We start from the raw sequence: 16072 nt of genomic DNA, 5'->3' as shown, positions 1-16072 counted from the left end.
GGTCCCTGTCCAACAGCAACATTTATCATTTAGGACAAGACATGACACCAGTTAGGCGATATTATATATTTTTTTTTTTTGCACAGAGAAAACGCTTTTAACAGCCAGGTACTCATTTTACACCTGAGTACGGTGACAGAATGTGAGTAAAGAGCCTTTTCCAAGGACTCAACTATGCGCGGAGCGAGACTCAAATCCAGGACCTTCCGATCCGAAAGTGAGTGTCATCCTACAAGACCAAATAGTCACACAGCCGTTAAACAGAGTGAACTGTATATGAGGCAGATCTCAAATAAAAAATACATTAATACTTACTTACCCGGGTTCCATCTCTTTCCAGAGGTCGGATGTCATGGCCTTCCATCCTTCACGGTCCATTGCAGCCTCGTTACAGTCTGCCATGCGCCGTCCTGTAGCTTCCTTGATGCCATCTGTCCAGGATTTCCTTTGTCTTCCACTGCCTCTCTTTCCTTCAATTCTTCCGTCCATTATCCTTTTTTCGAGACTATCATGTCTTCGCATATGTCCAAAATATGACAGCTTTTTGTGCTTCACAGTCAAAAGAAGTTCTTTTTGTTTTTGGCCCATTAGGTCGAGGACTTCAATGTTTGTTTTTCTTGCTGTCCAAGGTATTTTCAGCATTCTCCTGTACGTCCACATCTAAAAAGCTTCAATACGTTGTTCTGTCTGTGCGGTTAGTGTCCACGTTTCACAACCATAAAAGAAAATGGACCACACATAGCATTTGGTGCATCTCATTCGTGTTCTGATGGAGATATTTGTGTTGGTGAGGATAGGCTTTAGTTTCATGAACGCGTTTTTGGCCAGCATTATTCGTCTCCTGATCTCTTTGTCAGACTTTGCATTAATACATATCTAAAAAAAAAAAAATGGAAAATAACAAATTACTTCCCATACCTCCCATAAAAACTTGAGGTCTTTGACATCCAATCGAAGCAGTTCTATCTTAGACGTGGTCACAATGCTCATTGGGTGGGGGTTGGTGGTGAGAACAGACTCTCCGAAACAAGCACCAGGGTCGAGTTGACACAGCGGGGAAATACCAGGCTGGATGAAAGTATGATGATAATATTATTAATAATAATAATAATAATAATAATAATAATAATAATAATAATAATAATAATAATAATAATAATAATAATTAATAATAATAATAGTATAATAATAATAATAATAATAATAATAATAATAATAATAATAATAATAATAATGATGATGATGATGATGATGATGATGATGATGATGATGATGATGATGATGATGATGATGATGATGATGATGATGATGATGATGATGATGATGATGATGATGATAATAATAATAATAATAATAATAATAATAATAATAGCAATAACAATCATAATAATAACAATAGCAATAATAATACTAATAATACTACTACTACTACTAATAATAATAATAATAATAATAATAATAATAATAATAATAATAATAATAATAATAATAATAATAATAATAATAATAATAATAATAATAATAATAATAATAATAATAATAATAATAGTACTAATGATAAATGATTTTAAAACAGACAAAAAACAAAACAAAAACTGGCTGATACCTTTTTTCGCCTAGTCTCCGACGGATAGACAGCGAGGGTACCTGACAACACCACATACCAGTTGGTACCAAAATCACCTTGACGTATCACTGTAATAGAAAAATTAACCAAAAATAGAATATACATCAACAGGTGAATGAGACAAACTATTCTAGGAATAGGGGGTCAGATATCCCAGTTGATAGAGTACTCGTTTCACAAGCAAATAAAGGGATCAAGATCTATTCCAGGTGCAGCCGATATTTTTTTTTTCTTCTTCTTCTGACTCCCTTCTCCACAGAGCAGAGTAAGATTGAGGTCACAGGTTCAACAAACACAAACGTCCTATATATGTTAAGTGTTGCTGTTGGCTAGGAACCCCTTGTAAAGCGCTTTGAGTACATATAGTGGATATTGTGCTACCGATAGATCGAAGCTGACGTCACTCCAGCCTTTGTTATTGTTTTTTGCCATTAGCGTTTATGAGGAATTCTTACTAAACTATATTAATATTAACCAGACTATAAATGTTTAAGGTTACACATAGATTTGTGTGTTAGTCCATTATGATTCCAGATAGCAATGTTGTGAGCTTCCTAGCCAAGCGTGCACTATCTATATGAATGCTCTAGTTCTCTTTTGCTTTTGTTTATTTATTTGTAAAATACACACCGATAACATTATTATCCAATCTGTCATAATGGGCATAGACGCACATCTGGTGAAGAAGGTTTGGATGGAACTTTTGTAACTCCTTTCTCTCCTTCAGCACAAGAAAAGCCTTGTTGACATCTTCTTTGCTGCGGTCCGAAGACCTTGAATGAAACAGTGGGCATAAAATATCATAATTAATTTGTTTGTTTTTAAGGGATTTAAGGTGCTTTCAACAATTTTAGGGTCATTTCAGCACCAGTAAAAAGGAAGAAAATCGGACATTTATAGATTTACAATTGCACACAAGAAAATGCAAGACAAAAGGGATTGGTTCAAATAGGGAACAGATGTAGATTCCAAGAGCAAACTACCAGTGGTCTTAGTTTGAGATCACCAAAAGGTCTCATCCAGACACAAGCACAGGATCCCACTAAGATGAACACACTCAAATGTTTACAAATCATGAAATATTCAAACCAACTAAAAATAATAGTACATAATGGAGAGATGATTTAAGAGAAAAATATATCATCTCCCAAAACTGATACATTTAACTGTTTCCCCCTCAGCCAAGGACTCTGGCAAGGGAAAGGAGAAAACCAAGTAATCTCATTACAAGACAATTTTATGTTTTGAGGGTTTTACGGCGCTTGCAACACATTTAGGTCATATCAGCACCAGTAAAAAGGAAGAATATAGGATATTAACAGTTTTAGAATTACAATTTAAGTAAACCCAAAAATAAAGGTAAGACAAAGGGGAATTGGTTCAAATAGGAAACAGATGTAGATTCCAAGAGCACACTATCAGTGTACTAAGTTTGAAATCACCTAAATGTCTCACCCTGACGATATCACAAGATCCCACTAAGAGGAATACAAGCATGTGTTTACATTATACATTAAAAATAACAAATATAACAATGCATAACAGAGAGATGATTTACAAAGGGAAAAAAAATAGTATCTCCCAAAATACATTTCACTGTTTCCCTCCCAGCCAAGCACTACGGCCAGGGCCAGGGCAAAACCAAGTAACCTCATTCCAAGACAAAGACAGAAAGCAAATTGGAAAACAGATATAAGGGGGTAGAAGACACAGTTAGGCCACCCTGCCCACTATGGGAGGCCAGGAACCCCGACCAGTCATTACAAGACAAGGACAGAAAGGAACTTGATAACAGATATTATAAAGAGAAAAAGGAGTTCCTTCCTTCCTGCCCCACCATGGGAAGTCAAAGTTATAAATAATTAAGATAGCACGCAAATTCTAACAAGCCAAAATGATAAGAAGCTGATAGAAGCTGTGGACTGTAAAGTAATGATAAAAAATGATTATAACAGCTTTAAAAAGAACGTTTCGGGCTCAAAAACCTTCTTCAGCCAACTACAAAAGAAAATAATAAAAACATGAATTATACATTAATATCCACATTATCATGATTAGTTGTATTATTATCATAATCATCATATTCATTATTAATTATTATTATTATTATTATTATTATTATTATTATTATTATTATTATTATTATTATTATTATTATTATTATTATTATTATTATTATTATCACCATCAGTATCATTTACCTTTTCAGTAAGGCAGAGAACCAAGGTGATGACGAACCTTTCTGTCTTGACCGTCCTTCCCCTTTATTCTGGTGAGATGAACTTGTGGATGAGGACACCGACATCCTTATAAAATGAACATAAACAAAATGTCATAAGTTAGTAAAATAATACAAGGACAATAACAATCTCACAAGGTGTTCTAACACTAATAGTCATAATCACATTGAGCTATTAAAAAAGTCTTCTTTCGTCTTATTTCTTTTCATTTCTTCTTCTTCTTCTTCTTCTTCTTCTTCTTCTTCTTCTTCTACTCTATACTTCTCTACTCAACTACTAACTACTACTCTTCTAACTACTATACTACTAACTACTAAACTAACACTATCTAACTTACTAAACTACTAACTACTAACTACTAACTACTAACTACTAATACTACTACAACTACTAACTACTAACTACTAACTACTAAACTACTAACATACTACTAACTACTAACTACTAACTACTAACTACTAACTACTAACTACTAACTACTAACTACTAACTACTAACTACTAACTACTAACTACTAACTACTAACTACTAACTACTAACTACTAACTACTAACTACTAACTACTAACTACTAACTACTAACTAACTACAACTACTAACTACTAACTACTAACTACTAACTACTAACTACTAACTATACTACTAACTACTAACTACTAACTACTAACTACTAACTACTAACTACTAACTACTAACTACTACACTACTAACTACTAACTACTAAACTACTATTACTACTAACTACTAACTACTAACTACTAACTACTAGCTACTAACTACTAGCTACTAACTACTAACTACTAACTACTAACTACTAACTACTAACTACTAACTACTAACTACTAACTACTAACTACTAACTACTAGCTACTAACTACTAACTACTAACTACTAACTACTAACTACTAACTACTAACTACTAACTACTAACTACTAACTACTAACTACTACTACTACTACTACTACTACTACTACTACTACTACTACTACTACTACTACTACTACTACTACTACTATACTACTACTACTACTACTACTAATACTACTACTACTCTACTACTACTACTACTACTACTACTACTACTACTACTACTACTACTACTACTACTACTACTACTACTACTACTACTACTACTACTACTACTACTACTACTACTACTACTACTACTACTACTACTACTACTACTACTACTACTACTACTACTACTACTACTACTACTCCTTGTTCTAGTCTGAAAGAATGTAGAAACCACATTAATTGGAAAAGGCTACACATGTTATTTGAAAATCCATCACGGTGACTAGTGTCCATTGACCCAATCTTGTTTTGTTGGAGTGGGGCAGGTTCCAAAACTTCAGTTTAAAAACTTGAGCTTTCATATAGCGCAAGATCCACTAAAAGTGCTCAAAGTGCTTTACAAACGGTCCATGACCAACAGCAACACGTAACATGAAGAACGAGACACAATGCCTGTAAGGCAATATTACAATTTTTCCGACAGAGACAACATTTCACACATGAATTCGAGGAGAGAATGTGAGTAAAGAGCCTTTTCTAAAGACTCAACTATGCACCGAGTGTGGCTGCGAACCCAGGACCTTCTGGTCCAAAAGCGAGTATGTGTATGTAACCAGTTCTTCGGAGGATTAATAATGGGGCTATGTGGTCTAGTGGTATGACACTCGCTTTCGGATCGAGCCTCGCTTGGCACATAGTTGAGTCCTTGGAGAATGTTCTTTACTCACATTCTCTCACGTACTCAGGTGTAAAATGAGTACCTTGCCGTAAACAGAATTGTCTATGTCAGAAAAAAAAAAAGTAATAATATCACTTATTAACAGGTGTCATGTCTCGTTCTATATGTTACGTGTTGCTATTGGCCAGGGCGATATTACAATTTTTCGGACAGAGACAACACTGCTAACGGCCAGGTACTCGCTGTACACCTGAGTACATTGAGAGAATGTGAGTAAAAAGCATTTTCCAAGGACTCAACTATGTGCTGAGCAAGGCTCGAACCCAGGACTTTCCGATCCGAGTGTCATACCACAAAACCAAAGAGCCACACTCTGATGGCTAGTTTGTGTCTTGGAGGATGCCAAATGAATTTTGAAAAAAGGAATAAGCAGAAGCAGCATATTTCACCTATCACCTAAAACAAACTTTGTAAATGTACCATAAAGAAAAACCATCTCTCACTCTACTCTTGTCTTTCCTTTGCGAGTCCATGGGGCCTTTGTTACATAAAATGGAGCTTTCATATAGCGCAATATCCACTAAATGTGCTCAAAGCGCTTTACAACGGGTCCCTGGCCAACAGCAACATTTAACATTTAGGACAGGACATGACGCCTGTTAGGCGATATTAACATTTTTTCGGAGAGAGACAACGCTGTTAACCAGGTACTCATTTTATACTTGAGTACGGTGAGAGAATGTGAGTTAAGAGCCTTTTCCAAGGACTCAACTATGCGCCGAGCGAGGCTCGAACCCAGGACCTTCCAATCCAAAAGCGAGTGTCTTACCCCTAGAACACATAGCTGCACATCAATTCTAATAATATTATTTATTTATCTTATAAAGAAATACTTTCAACTTTCAGTGGCCTTCTTCTTGGAGAAAAGAAAACCTGCTGAGGTGTGAAAAAAAAAATCCCAGAAAAGCCAGGAAGAAAAAAACTGGACAATTGGCAATCCCGTATAAATTTTCCTTTAACTTCATTTTGATTGATCTATCGGTATCTCTATAATAAGTCCATGAATTAAATCCTTTGCACAAGGTTGTTATGTTAGCCCCTAGCCAGTAGGTATACTTCATGATGACGTGTAACCGTTCCTTTTGTTTTCGTGTGCTTATGTTTGCTGCAGTGCACAGGTGGTAATAAGTAAATTTAAATCGTTCAACACGACAATGTCTGGGTATGATTCACTGTAGTCTGGCCTAAGCTAGGCCATGAATAATAATAATAATAATAATAATAATAATAATAATAATAATAATAATAATAATAATAATAATAATAATAATAATAATATCAATCATAGTCATAATAATAATAATAATAATAATAATAATAATAATAATAATAATAATAATAATAATAATAATGATAATAATAATATCAATCATTATAATAATGATAATAATAATAATAATAATAATAATAATAATAATAATAATAATAATAATAATAATAATAATAATAATAATAATAATAATAAGTAATTTCTATAGCTAGACCTTTCCACAAAATGTGAAGATATATAGATATATAATCAATAAAATCACTAAAATCACTCACAGAAAACTGAAAGGAAGTACTGAAATGGCAGTCTACCACAAAGTACCTAAAAGTAAATTCGCTGTGATTATCCCCAGACACCTGTCTGGGGATAACCAAATTTCTTTATCCCCAGACACCGATTTGAAAATCTGCTCTTTTAAATAATTATCCACATTCCAGAATATGGAATGTTTCCGAATGCACATAGAAATAAGGAAAGTTAATAAAATATCTATAAAAACATAAAATTAACCAACATGAAATCAGTTGTTACTACATATACACAATATGCGTCGACTTCAAAGTGGGTGTCATGCCCGAATGGTTTAGTTGTCTGCCCTGGAAGTTTTACCAGAATCGACGTTGTGGGTTCGAATCCTGGTTCCCCCACTTTTATATTATTTTTTTTTTAATTCCGTCTTCTTTTTACAGAACATTGCAAGGGATAAATGTCCCATCCATCCTCCCCCCACCTCTTTTTTTTTTTTTGTGCGAGTCTATTCTTTTCTCCTTTTTGTTTGACCTTTTGTTCCGTTTCTGAGCATGTCTTAAAATTGTTTTTATTTTTTTTTAAATTATTGTTTGTTTCTTTTCTCCTTTATCTGACCATTTGGTCGCACTCTGAATATTTCTGTTTGCTTTTTAATTATTTATTCTTTTTAGACACTTTTTGAGATCGGAGTGGGGATGAATATGACAATTTGCTAGAAACTAGAAAGGAACTAAGAGAGAGAGAGAGAGAGAGAGAGAGAGAGAGAGAGAGAGAGAGAGAGAGAGAGAGAGAGAGAGAGAGAGAGAGAGAGTTTAAAAAAAAAAAAAGAGTTGGGGGGAGGATGGATGGGACATTTATCCCTTGCAATGTTCTGTAAAAAGAAGACGGAATGTAAAAAAAAAAAAAAAAGTGGCGGAACCAGGATTTGAATCCGCAACATCGATTCTGGTAAAACTTCCAGGGCAGACGACTAAACCATTCGGCCATGACACCCACTTCGAAGTCGACGCATATTGTGTATATGTAGTAACAACTGATTTAATGTTGGTTAATTTCATGTTTTTATAGATATTTTATTAACTTTCCTTATTTCTATGTGCATTTGGAAACATTCCATATTCTGGAATGTGGATAATTGTTTAAAAGAGCGGAGTTTCAAATATCTGTCTGGGAATAACTAAATTTGATTATCGCCAGACGGGTGTCTGGGGATAATGACAGCCAAGTAAATTATGGTGAAACAAACCATGCCCTCTTGCTCCTCTATGGTTATTGGTGTGGCGTTACAGTAGTAACGGTTACTAAATTTAAATACTTTTTATTTTCAAACTTACCTGATCTAGTCTATCTAAATCAAATCAATGTTCTCCTCTGAGATTCAGGGATAGGATAATAAATGGAACTTAAACCTCAAATAAAAGTCCTGCAGTATGGCTTAGCTACCATATTGTTTAGAAGTGTAAGTTTCAGTGGTCAATGAGACTGAACTGAGCACCAAAAAATAAATTAAAATTAATAATAAATCATGAGTTGAAGTCCTGAAATCTCTGGACTCCGGAGACACTGAGTGACCAGATTTGAAGGGATAAATGGCGTGAATTATTGATTTACATTTTTATCTGCAGTGGACAAATGTTATCCTCTTGGCTAGCTGACAATACAACTCACGCACATCACAGCCACAAATCCCCACCAGTCCCTCCCACTCGCTAAAGCGAGTTGTGTCGTCCTCACCGACGTAAACAAAAAAAGGTCAAAGGTGAAAAGGATCGTAAATCAACGTTGACCTACTTGCGTCAGTCAGACGAGCCAACTGCAACTGCAAACTGCTTGTTGTCGATTTCCTCCACACATTCTTTGCCATACTTGACCCAACGATGTTTTTTAAAACTATTATACCTTTATATCAAACGCAGCGCAATAAACATTATGAAATAGATATTGCTCTCTATTTGTTTTCCGATCGAGTAACAACATTTCCCGTGTATTTATGATAATTTATGATTTCCGCTTTCGTCTTAAAGATAAATCGGAGTTTTATTAGTATGAAATACAAACAAGATGGCCGTCATATCCGTGGTTACAAAAGACAACTATGCGAAAATGAGATTTTAAAAAAGACCACACAGAATGCCGAACTTAGTTATTATAAAAAGTATGTTTCATGTGACAAGCGAGCGCATAGATGGAGAGCAGAGCATAAAGCATTCTGTTTTATACATTTTAAACTCTATGTAGGCCAGGAAACATAACTGTGGAATAACTTTTCAATGTTAATTCATATCTTTGGTTGATTCCCTTTGACGATAGAAGGTAAATTTTTAATAGCAAGTAAAGCATTTAAATTACCTGCTAGCTGTAGCACAACGTATGCTTATTAGTCGGTTTGATAACTCAAAGTGTTATGGGCCCATTGTTGAGATGGAAAAAAAAACCCCAAACCAACACAAAATAATATCCAATACAACAAGGTTAAGTCAAGCTGGATGCGTTCGTTAACCAGACCTATAAATATGAGCCCGTCGTTATGGAATGAAATTAAGTTTTTTGTTTTTTTTTAACTTGCATATGCATGTATCAGGCTTTAAACCATAAATTTAAGGGAAATGCTTTAAACCAACAATATTTATCGACGAAAAAGAAAACAACTGTAAATCGCGTAAATTTCTGTATTTTGAAATTCTGTCCCTATAGGATATATATAGAAATAGTTTTATATATATATATATATATATATATATATATATATATATATATATATATATATATATATATATATATATATATATATAATTTATTTATATATATATATATCACTCACTCTATCTTTTATTCTTTCTTTATGCCTTTCTTTCTTTCTCTCTCTCTCTCTCTCTCTCTCTCTCTCTCTCTCTCTCTCTCTGGGAGGGGTTCTTGGCCTCCCATAGTGGGCAGGGTGGCACTTACTGTGTCTTCTATCCCTATTATAGCTGTTTTCCAATTTGCGTATTGCCTTTGTCTTGGAATGTGATTACTTGGGTTTGTACTGGCCCTGGCCGGAGTCCTTGCTTAGGAGGGAAACATTCAAATGCATATATATTGTTTTGGGAGATGATATTTTTCCCTTGTAAATCATCTCTCTGTTATGTATTATTATTTTATTTCATATTTTGAATGTATATTTTAGTCATTTGAGTGTATTCCTCCATGTAGGATCTTGTGCTTTTATCCGGATGAGACTAAGACTTATAAGTACCTGGTGCCTCCTTTACCCTGTTCTAGTTGGGTTAATGTTCCTGACAACACGACGGATTGTAATAAAATTTTAAGTTTAAAGAATTAGTTAGTAGAAGTTGTGATAGATTTAGGCACGTTATATATAGGGATATAATAGGTTCAGAAGGTAAGTATTAATCTCTGTTAAAGCAGAAATACTTTAATATAAATCAACAGAGTTCCCTCACACAATAACACGTTAACAAATAATTAGTCAAAAGAATAATAGTACATTTTAATTAATTAAAGTTAGGCTATGGCTAAGTTAAATTTCATCTCTTCATGGTCCGTTTCTCAAATTATCATCATTGGTTCCTTATCTGATTGGTTGGATGTGACTGGTGGTGACCTTGCTATCACTGGTGGCGGCGTTAGGGTTCATCATCATCATTGCCTTTTTCACCCTGGGTCAGGGTATAGGCCACAGACAAACAGTTTCCATCCTTCTCTATCCTGAGCCAACTTTTTTATCTCATTCCAGGTCTTACCACTTCTCTGTATATCAGCTTCTTTAATTCTTCTCCATGTTCCTCGTTAGGGTTGCTTCTGCCTATTTATTTTATGAAGGAGACTCTTTGTCATTCTTTGGTTGTCCTAGTGGGTCATTTGATAGCTTCAGCTCTGGATCAATGTGCAACCAAGTGGTCGATTCAAGGGTAACCAGATGGTCGATTAACCAGATCTGTGAATATACAGGAGCAAATCCTTGACTAATTACAAAACTTTTGTATTCCTTATGAGACATGATGTCGTGATGATTTTCACTTAACAAACCCTTGACATCACCACTGATCTAAATTGTGTTAGTCATCATCTTTAATTAACGGGATACAGGTGATGGGGACAAATAAATATACAATGATGAAATAAGAATAAATATAAGTATAAACACAGTAATACAATTAGCGATCGCACATTTGTAAATGCAATTCGTGTAAATCTAATTCATTCATTTGGAAGGCATACATAAATATGCAATAATATATTCAGCGTGAATGAAATACTTTCTTTTATAATAGCATGAGTTATTATTTTTTGTTAATAACATGAGATATCGATTTCTGTTATTTTCTGTTATATTATAGGTTGCATCTACTTAGGACCCACTGTATTAAGTATTACTCACGACACATATTAGTTTTAAATGGCATTAATTAATCTTAACAAAATTTTAATCCACAGCTATAAGATTGATACAAGTATTTGGTACCCTTGACCACACAGTATTTTCCACCAAATATGATTTCAATTGATCACTATAGCATTATGATTTTAGAGTGATAGAATGAGAGAAATGCCTAATTTCGCTGAGTCCGTTCTTATATAGAAATGTGATTTGTATGGTGCGTAGATCAAATCAACCGTAGAATTAATTTTTAAAAATATACTTTCCAGAAAAAAAAAGTTAGTAGACTAATTTGATGATTGGGATTGATAGTGGTAACATTACGAATTTGAATAATGTATAGCCTGGCGGCTTCAAGCTTCCAGACTGTTCCATTTTTTCTCTTGCACCCGACATTATATACCCTCATCTCACCTTATTCACCCCTCTTCATTATCATTCTCCTCAAAACTTTTGCCACCTCCGTCTTTTTCTCCTTCTCTGGCCATAAACAATGCATTATATTATGCTGTCTTTTTCTTACTTGCCTCAGGTTACAGTGGAACAGTTTGGACAACCAGTATGTGGAGGTTCTATCATTGCTGATAAATGGATTCTCACAGCAGCTCACTGCGTTGAAGAGTAAGCATAATATGTGCAAGTCATCTGTGCAAGAATGGAACGTTAAGCAGTTGCTGTTGTTGTTGTTATTGTTGTTGTTCTTGTCGGAGCACCGTTTCAAGAACAGATAATTTCCAGTCAATGATTTTTTTCCTGCACTTTACTGCCTGATCAGTACGGAATGAAATAGATAGATAGATAGATAGATAGATAGATAGATAGATAGATAGATAGATAGATAGATAGATAGATAGATAGATAGATGGATGGATGGATGGATGGATGGATGGATGGATGGATGGATGGATGGATGGATGGATGGATGGATGGATGGATGGATGGATGGATGGATGGATGGATGGATGGATGGATGGATGGATGGATGGATGGATGGATGGATGGATGGATGGATGGATGGATGGATAGATAGATAGATAGATAGATAGATTATTTGTATGTCGTTTGCATGGAGGAATGAATTGATCCAACCAACACTATTAACAGACAAGTCTCTTCACAGCGCTGGCCGTATCGCCAAAGCTGGGTCTTTTTTCTTGGAGAATATGTGACCCATCGTCTGAAAACGGTATTATGTCGGAATGAACCATATGCTTAAAAGCCGAATTAAATGTTAAACTGGTCAAAAATATAAGTTTTTGGCATTAGCACCCTAAAATATGGTATCCTTTCTCCTTAATAAAACATACAAACTCAACACAAGTCTGATTTTTCTGACTATATATTCAATTTTCAGCATCTTAACCAGCCCGACTTAATACCGTTTTGAGGCGAAGGGTCACATATATACGAGTAGATAAAGAAATAGACGAATAGATTGACAATTTGTTGTATGAATAGTTGGATGGCAAAAATTCGTATTTCTGCGAAAAATTCGTAATACTAGGCAGATCTGAACAATAGTATGTATAGATAGTATATGCGCTTGGCTCAGAAGCTCAGAAAAATTGACATCCGGAAGTATAACGGACAACCACACTAAACCATGTGTACCCTTAAACGTTTATAGTTTGGTTACTACAGTTTAGTGAGAATTACTCACAAAGTACTTTTTTCCATGCCTGATTCGTCTTCTTCTAGGTTCCATGCCTGGTCCAGGCTTCGGATACTGCATGAATTATCTCTCTCCATTCCTCCCTGTCTCTTGCTTTTTCAAATTCAGAAAAGTGAGTGGAGCAGGCACTTATGTTGGTAACAACAAGATATGAAGTGAGTAGAAAAGTGCCAGAAGACAATAGAGAATAAATTTTTTTTTTTTCGCGGCGGTGGTGGGGTTTGAACCTGCGACCTTATTGGTACGACAACTCCGCCTGGCAGGTGAGAGCGTGGCTCTACCGTGTGAGCTATCCACGAACACAAAAATATTCGTTTCAAACCCAAAGTCATTTCTAGATCCCTCTCTCACCCACTTCTTGAGATCGCCGATTCGTTCACCACCTTCGCGAAATAATTTTGACCAGCAGTTAAGCTTAATAGCCAATATTCTCATCACAAACATATAACATAGAAACGATTGAGACATTGAGTATGCTCCGGTGTATGGGGTGAATTTTTAATTCAGAAAAGTGAGTGGAGCAGGCACTTATGTTGGTAACAACAAGATATGAAGTGAGTAGAAAAGTGCCAGAAGACAATAGAGAATAAAAAAATTTTTTCGCGGCGGTGGTGGGGTTTGAACCTGCGACCTTATTGGTACGACAACTCCGCCTGGCAGGTGAGAGCGTGGCTCTACCGTGTGAGCTATCCACGAACACAAAAATATTCGTTTCAAACCCAAAGTCATTTCTAGATCCCTCTCTCACCCACTTCTTGAGATCGCCGATTCGTTCACCACCTTCGCGAAATAATTTTGACCAGCAGTTAAGCTTAATAGCCAATATTCTCATCACAAACATATAACATAGAAACGATTGAGACATTGAGTATGCTCCGGTGTATGGGGTGAATTTTTAATTCAGAAAAGTGAGTGGAGCAGGCACTTATGTTGGTAACAACAAGATATGAAGTGAGTAGAAAAGTGCCAGAAGACAATAGAGAATAAAAATGTCTGGGGATAACCAAATTTCTTTATCCCCAGACACCGATTTGAAAATCTGCTCTTTTAAATAATTATCCACATTCCAGAATATGGAATGTTTCCGAATGCACATAGAAATAAGGAAAGTTAATAAAATATCTATAAAAACATAAAATTAACCAACATGAAATCAGTTGTTACTACATATACACAATATGCGTCGACTTCAAAGTGGGTGTCATGCCCGAATGGTTTAGTTGTCTGCCTTGGAAGTTTTACCAGAATCGACGTTGTGGGTTCGAATCCTGGTTCCCCCACTTTTATATTATTTTTTTTTTAATTCCGTCTTCTTTTTACAGAACATTGCAAGGGATAAATGTCCCATCCATCCTCCCCCCACCTCTTTTTTTTTTTGTGCGAGTCTATTCTTTTCTCCTTTTTGTTTGACCTTTTGTTCCGTTTCTGAGCATGTCTTAAAATTGTTTTTATTATTTTTTAAATTATTGTTTGTTTCTTTTCTCCTTTATCTGACCATTTGGTCGCACTCTGAATATTTCTGTTTGTTTGCTTTTTAATTATTTATTCTTTTTAGACACTTTTTGAGATCGGAGTGGGGATGAATATGACAATTTGCTAGAAACTAGAAAGGAACTAAGAGAGAGAGAGAGAGAGAGAGAGAGAGAGAGAGAGAGAGAGAGAGAGAGAGAGAGAGAGAGTTTAAAAAAAAAAAGAGTTGGGGGGAGGATGGATGGGACATTTATCCCTTGCAATGTTCTGTAAAAAGAAGACGGAATGTAAAAAAAAAAAAAAGTGGCGGAACCAGGATTTGAATCCGCAACATCGATTCTGGTAAAACTTCCAGGGCAGACGACTAAACCATTCGGCCATGACACCCACTTCGAAGTCGACGCATATTGTGTATATGTAGTAACAACTGATTTAATGTTGGTTAATTTCATGTTTTTATAGATATTTTATTAACTTTCCTTATTTCTATGTGCATTTGGAAACATTCCATATTCTGGAATGTGGATAATTGTTTAAAAGAGCGGAGTTTCAAATATCTGTCTGGGAATAACTAAATTTGATTATCGCCAGACGGGTGTCTGGGGATAATGACAGCCAAGTAAATTATGGTGAAACAAACCATGCCCTCTTGCTCCTCTATGGTTATTGGTGTGGCGTTACAGTAGTAACGGTTACTAAATTTAAATACTTTTTATTTTCAAACTTACCTGATCTAGTCTATCTAAATCAAATCAATGTTCTCCTCTGAGATTCAGGGATAGGATAATAAATGGAACTTAAACCTCAAATAAAAGTCCTGCAGTATGGCTTCGCTACCATATTGTTTAGAAGTGTAAGTTTCAGTGGTCAATGAGACTGAACTGAGCACCAAAAAATAAATTAAAATTAATAATAAATCATGAGTTGAAGTCCTGAAATCTCTGGACTCCGGAGACACTGAGTGACCAGATTTGAAGGGATAAATGGCGTGAATTATTGATTTACATTTTTATCTGCAGTGGACAAATGTTATCCTCTTGGCTAGCTGACAATACAACTCACGCACATCACAGCCACAAATCCCCACCAGTCCCTCCCACTCGCTAAAGCGAGTTGTGTCGTCCTCACCGACGTAAACAAAAAAGGTCAAAGGTGAAAAGGATCGTAAATCAACGTTGACCTACTTGCGTCAGTCAGACGAGCCAACTGCAACTGCAAACTGCTTGTTGTCGATTTCCTCCACACATTCTTTGCCATACTTGACCCAACGATGTTTTTTAAAACTATTATACCTTTATATCAAACGCAGCGCAATAAACATTATGAAATAGATATTGCTCTCTATTTGTTTTCCGATCGAGTAACAACATTTCCCGTGTATTTATGATAATTTATGATTTCCGCTTT

General features: G+C 35.3%; 1 protein-coding gene across 6 annotated transcripts in view; it reads right to left on the bottom strand.

The window, feature by feature from the left end:
- Positions 1-15791, bottom strand: part of LOC144960547 (rap guanine nucleotide exchange factor 4-like) — a 79976-nt gene extending 64185 nt beyond the window's left edge. Inside the window, exons 1-5 of one of the 6 annotated variants that reach the window (XR_013642870.1) lie at positions 15394-15751; positions 3829-3933; positions 2258-2400; positions 1607-1695; positions 919-1068 (exon numbers count right to left, since the gene is read on the bottom strand). Coding sequence is in view for 4 of the 6 variants with exons in the window: in XM_078893748.1 (XP_078749874.1) it covers positions 919-1068; positions 1607-1695; positions 2258-2400; positions 3829-3933; positions 8754-8755 (489 nt within the window). In the remaining 2 variants the exon portion in view is untranslated. Of the gene's footprint in view, positions 1-918; positions 1069-1606; positions 1696-2257; positions 2401-3828; positions 3934-8476; positions 8904-8933; positions 9158-15393 lie in introns of those variants that run through there. The other 5 variants (XR_013642869.1, XM_078893749.1, XM_078893750.1 and 2 more) reach the window with 5 other exon arrangements.
- Between the last annotated feature and the right edge of the window lie 281 nt (positions 15792-16072).

Source organism: Berghia stephanieae, chromosome 15 (assembly GCF_034508935.2).
Source record: "Berghia stephanieae isolate SIO BIC M18660-M18661 chromosome 15, UCSD_Bste_1.3, whole genome shotgun sequence".
NCBI classification, from domain to species: Eukaryota; Metazoa; Mollusca; class Gastropoda; order Nudibranchia; family Aeolidiidae; genus Berghia; species Berghia stephanieae.
This window is presented reverse-complemented; position numbering and strand designations above follow the sequence as displayed.